This window comes from Triturus cristatus, chromosome 1_2 (genome assembly GCF_964204655.1).
Source record: "Triturus cristatus chromosome 1_2, aTriCri1.1, whole genome shotgun sequence".
Classification (NCBI taxonomy): domain Eukaryota; kingdom Metazoa; phylum Chordata; class Amphibia; order Caudata; family Salamandridae; genus Triturus; species Triturus cristatus.
Genome location: NC_140580.1, coordinates 396,326,475 through 396,332,474, shown reverse-complemented (window position 1 = coordinate 396,332,474; position 6,000 = coordinate 396,326,475). Strand labels below are relative to the sequence as shown.

The following is a 6,000-nucleotide window of genomic DNA, read 5'->3' as shown; positions in this document are numbered from 1 at the left end:
TGGCGGGTAGCATGATACTCCATACCCCAGAGTTAGTGGTTGAGCAAGAAGCTATTCACTATTGTTGTAGATCTGTTGGTTATTGGTTTAATCTTGTGCTCTAAAGAAACTGAAGACGTTTCCCCATTTTCAAGTGGTGGTAACATTATTTGACCAATCTCACACAATACTATGAATGTGGGAAGCTAAAGAGTCAGGTAGCAGGTTTTCTGATCCATCACTGATAACAGACCCTCCAGTCCTCATCAGTGGAATAAGTCACAAGAAACTATCCGTCGTTGCAGGCGTGGGACAACAGGTCGCGCCCTCATTTTTGTAAAGTGCTGCTATCAATATTTAAGCTGTTTCATTGGTCCATACTCGGCAGGTAAAGGAAATTGGGCGAGGAAGCTATGCCAAAGATCACACAATTGGGTCATGTGGAGAATCCAAGATTATAATTCAGGGACGGGTGGTGAGGGGGGAGGAGTGTGTCAGTGAAAGATGAAAGAAAGTGTTGGGGTTCTGCCATAACCAGGATTCGCATACCTGTGCTATCAGCGCCTCCCCTGTTTTTAAGCACCCTCGAAATGGCAGAAAATTGTACTGAGGGATAGGGAGGTACGGTGAAGTGCCAAACACCATAAAATGTGCCCACCGGTGTGAACTCCCTGAATGCAGGTTAGATCTGCTGGTTCCATATCACAATAATGTATGCATTGCACATATGGCGGCCGGGCTGGTGGCAAGCCTGGCAGAAAGATGACGTGATAAGTAAGCATATAAAGTGATATATGGATATAGTTACAAAATGTGTACAGGGGGAGATTTCCCGTTCGACAGCCAGCAATTTACCCCCAACATCAAATGACATCTGGTAGTGGGAAATGAATCTCTACAGGGGGTGGGTGGGATGATCTGGTTGGATGAGAGTCCAAACTGGGGGTGGGCGGGACGATCTGGTTGGATGGGAGTCCAAACTGGGGGTGGGCGGGACGATCTGGTTGGATGGGAGTCCAAACTATTCTGCAGATGGGCTCCAGTATAAAGTTGTGTCTAACTCGTCCACTGTGGGCATGCACCGGCAGAGTCATGCAGAGAAAATGTGATTTGTCTAAGATCAAACAAGTCACCGAGTTCATAAACTGTGAATATAACCCAACATCTAACAGTTCCACAGTTGAAAGTGTACACTAGGTCACACGCAAAGATACGTCGAATGGCGAGGACAATTTGCAACTTCAATTTTAGGTTGTTAATTGCCCAGGAACAAGTAGCAGCCGCATTAAGTTTGTACATCCTTGAGATAAAGTCTTGCACAGCTACAGAACGTATACATCTTTTCATGGTTCATATCAGTATTGTTTTTATCATTCCATATAATGCGCTGGTCTGGATATAAAAAGTGACAGCAGAAAGCCGAGCAGTGCATACAATGTGCGCTGCGAAGTCCTCGGCGTGAAGGCGGAGCTCGTGTCCTGGCTGGCGATGGATGGCAGGCAGTAGGATCACAAGACGCCCAGCCTCGGAGCTGTGCCTGGACCCGCTGCCGGGACTCCTCGCCCCCCGGCCACACTATCAGCTCGCACACCCAGTGCCACTACTTCCGTCAACTTTCGGCTCATTACCATATTTGTGCGTCTGGCCGTGGCCGCCTGTCAGTCCCAGCGCCCGCAGGAGTTTCTTCCCACAGACCCTCAGCTGTGCGCGGCGGATCCTGCCGGACCAGGGGATCGGACAGAGGAGATCGGCGAGGAAGGCGGGGTCCCGGGGACCTCCGGGCGCAGACCCCAGCCGGCTGACTTCCACGGACGGACCACTCCGGCAGCATCGGGGGGACGCGCTCCTGTGCGGGCACATGAAGGGCTCGCCTCTGCGATCGCCCCGTCCCGGGATCCGGTTACAGGGAGGGGCTGCGGCGCTCGGGATCACATGCTGATCGCTTCTATTTCCAGGATTAAGTCTTTGAAAGTGTCACGAAGCTCTCCCGTGCGCCCCGTGTTGGAAGTGGGGGGGCTGCCCTGACCCAGCCTGGCAGCTCCATGCTCCGGAGGACTCTTCCCGGAATATCTCACGGGCTCCCCGGGGGGCGAGGGCAGCTCTAATTGGTTTCTCAATGAAAGCTAATCGTCCAGTCCCGGGAGAGGTCCCGGCGGATTAGCAGCACTCCCCATCCCCGCTGCACAGCACTCAGGCTCCTCTGCTCCCGCGCCCGCCCTCCCTCCGCTCCAGCCCATTCACGGCAGCAGGGAGTGAGCGGATCGAAGATAGCCCCTCACCTCCCATCAGTGGCAGCGCTCCCTCTCTGCTCGTCCTCCGCCGCCCCACCTCTCTCCCCATCACCTGCAGCCGGTGCCAGGCTGTGCCCGTGCCCGGCGCTCCCCTCAGACCCCCTTTGGCATCGCAAAGTTCCTGCAGGGCGAGAAGATGAGCGACCTGGAGGAGGACTTCGCCAGGATCCTGATGCTGAAGGAGGAGCGGATAAAGGACCTGGAGAGCCGGCTGGCCGACAAGGACGAGGAGATCCAGGAGCTCAAGCGGAAGCTGCACAAGTACCAGTCTGTGCTGCCCATGCCCACCACCAGCCCGCACATAGGGCCCAGGACCACCCGGGCGCAGGGCATCTCGGCCGAGCCGCAGAGCTACAGGTCCTACCACGAGCTCACCAGGCAGGCGTTCCGGAAGTTCGCCAAGTCTGACAGGTAGGACACGCTGGGCTCGCGGCATGCGTAGAGCCGCTGCGCTGGTACTGCGGGCTGCGTGCGTCACGCAGCTTACGTGACCTCTGGGGCTAGTGTCAGGTCAGAGCAGGCCCGAGAGTTGCCCTCTGTCCGGCGACCTTGTGCTTCCCATCCCTAGGCCTGAGGTGCCATGGTCTTGGCAGATTGTGTACAGAGCAGTCACCAATTCCCACACCCAGGCCTGAATCTCACCCCTTCACCTAATACAGGTCTACCTGTGAAAAACAAGGGGGACAAACTTTTGGGGAGATTACAAAGTAGATAATTTTTGTTTGGAGTGAGTGCAAGAAAGGTGGAGTTATGACTATCTCTATTTCTCCTGGCTTTTAGCAAGTGACTGTGCCTAGTGTGGGCATGATTCTATGCCATTGTTTTGTAGAGATAATTCTGAGGCCACATCTGTGAGTGCAGCATCGACCAGAGCAGTCATTAACTCCCCTCCCGGCCTTGACATTATTGAGAAAGAGCAGCACATTATTGGCTCTTTGGAGTTGCCCGAGCTGCATGGTGTTCATGTTTCAGGATATTTAATCTGCCATTAGCCCAGAGGTCAGAGCTGTTTCGTAATTATGTATTCCCATTGTGGACTTGTATAACTGAATGAGAGAATATCTTTGCATACGGAGTGATAAAGGGGTGTCTAGGCGCTTTGACAAACCAGCTCACCGAGGCCTGTCAGGCCTAGCCTAGCTGTACTGATGATATGTAATGATGCTTTTTCAGATGGCAATCCCATCTGACCAGTCACAAATGGTTTCAGGTGGTTTTAACTGAATCTCGTTGCATTATATGGGTTTCTTGACAAGGCCATGGATGTTGTTAGCTCCGCAAGTTGAGTGACACCACGTCTCAATTGCTCCAGGGGGTCTTTGCACCTCAAATATGCTTCTTATTTTCTACTCATAAGGGGATGCAGGACCCCGTTTCTTTCGTTGCATAAGGGTCCATGACATCACTGGTACCCTAACATGTTTAACCAAAAGGGGGGTGTTATTACTGTGTCAGGTCTCTAATGGGCGCACTGTGGATCACGTAAGTAAATGAGCCTGAGTAAATCTGTAACGGTGCCACAGAAGAGGGAAAAATACCCCTAAAACCCTCAAATGGTGGACCAAGGTCCACTCATACAAACAAAATACCAATTGTGCACACGTTAAGAGTGTCAAAAATGCGTATTAGCACGAAATGTCAACAACACTTATACAGCAAGACAATTGTCAAAGCAATGGCCCACAGGAAACAGGGTTGTGTTCGGTTTCGCTGTTTATGTTAGGTTTAGGAGATCCAACCATCACTGGTACCCTAACATGTATAGATTGATCACCAGCTACTCATGACATGGATGAAGTCCATCCGTGTCATGACTTGGCGCAGTGTGATGTGTGGTGGTCTCGAACTTATGAGAAGTTGCAGTCACTTTTTCAGTCCAGTGAGACCAGGTGAAAGTTCACAGTGATGTTTTGAGGAGTCCTCTAAATCTTTCCTTTTGGGAAATTCTAGGTGACCAGCTTAAATTATTTCTTCTATTTCCAGTTGCAGGACATGCGTGCTTTTTTGCAATTCAGACTCCATTAAATATGCAAAAACCCAAATGACCTTAACTTGATCCAGTAAAAACCATTTGCAACTGGTCACCTTGGATCATTCCTTTCATTCAGGAAGGGACTGCTAACGACCACAAAACCCGCCTATTCCCAGGCATCTGCTCTAATCTCAAGGACTGACCTTTGCACCCGGAAATGACATTTAAAGAAATAAACACTGAAAAGAATTTCTCATGTTCGGCAGACCAAGGAGTGACTCTGTTCGTCGGATTTTTAATAAGGAACTGCGCCGTTCCTCATGAGCGGCGTCTGTCACCAGAAACATCTGTTCTTCTTAGAGGACTTTTTGCTCGACGCATATTCCTAATAAACGTGCCCTAAGATCGCCCTTTGCTTTGATTATGTTCCTGTGCATCTGCAGTTTCCATGGCGACGGTCTGCATTCATATTTGAATAGGAAGGTGAGGCGACCCTTCTTTGTAGGGTGGAGCTGCCGGGCGGGGTGAAGGGGATCTCAGGGCGAGCATCCATTCTGCTGCAGACACTTCACTCCACACAGCAGAGTGCCCGGGCCGGGCCACGTGACCCTCGGGTGCGATGACGCTCATGGTTCTCATCACAACAGAGCGGGTTATGGCGCCCACAGTCAAACAAAATACCAGCCCAAAATAAAGCTGGACCCCTGGTCATGGTTCTATAAGGAGAAAGAGTTGTATTGAGGAAGCCATTCAAAAAATAGTTGGAATGCGGACGCGCACTTAAATAGTAAACAGTTGCTAGACTATATGTGAACAGTAACACTGACATAAGGGGCGCGGAAGCTGCGTGTGCCCCAGGGCGCTTTGAAAGCGAAGGCCCGGCTCTCTTCTAGGCGGAAGGCCGGGCACAGTCAACGCCAAAGTTTGGGAAACGGATGCGAAACACTAGGTGTCACCTCGACGTGTGCTAAGGGAGGGGGAGGGGTGGGGGAGCAAAGTGCCATGGTCCCATAAAAGAGGGTGTAGTGAGTTGGATCTCTCAGCGAGATCAGTCCACTAGTGAGGAAAGAGGGTGCAGTGCCCCAGCCCCTCCAGCCCCCCCTGAGAGGCAAACGTTCATTGCCTTGTCCGGAAAGTTGGTGCAGCGCGCTATGTCTTACTGAAAGGAAAGAGGTGAAGGGTCAGGCCTGGCTGTGAGGATGATGTAGTGGTGTGCTAGGCCTCACCGAGAGTAAAGTGCGCATTGCCCGAAGTGTCACAGGTATGAAGGGGGCAAGTGCCCATGCCTCACAGTAAAGAAGGAGGATGCAGTGCGCTGTCTCAGTTTTTGAGTAGGGGGGGGGGGGGGGGATTATCTATTTGTAAAAAGGGGAAATAAGGCCCACTGTTTGGCGTTTCCACTTAAACACAAACACACTTGGCAACGAAAAGAGGCCATCGCCCTTTTATTGAGCCTGTCTGTACACTCACTTTGTTGCTTTTATTTCGGACTTATTTTAGTAAAATGTAATAGTTCGTGATCTCCGTCAGCACACGCCTCTCTCCTTACAGAGTTTTTCTCACGAGTGAGAGAAAGCGCTGTCGCCCTACTACAAAGCAAAAAAAAAAAAAAATGAATCGCAAAGTCAACCTGCATGGAATGCTTAGGTTTTATGTGAAGTTTAATGAGGGCAGGCGGCCCCGTAGAAGTGGAAAAGGCACGCACGGGGTGAAAGGTTGCCGAGAAGCTGGCCTTTGCAGGCACAGCCAGGCTAGACG

At 51.2% G+C, this 6,000-nt stretch overlaps 1 protein-coding gene across 1 annotated transcript in view; it reads left to right on the top strand.

Moving 5' to 3' along the window:
• The first annotated feature begins 1,970 nt into the window (after positions 1-1,970).
• PRKG1 (protein kinase cGMP-dependent 1) overlaps positions 1,971-6,000 on the top strand; it is a 1,992,201-nt gene continuing 1,988,171 nt past the window's right edge. Inside the window, exon 1 of the mRNA XM_085605357.1 lies at positions 1,971-2,681. Within this exon, the coding sequence (XP_085461483.1) occupies positions 2,407-2,681 (275 nt within the window). The 5' untranslated portion in view covers positions 1,971-2,406. The remainder of the gene's footprint in view (positions 2,682-6,000) is intronic.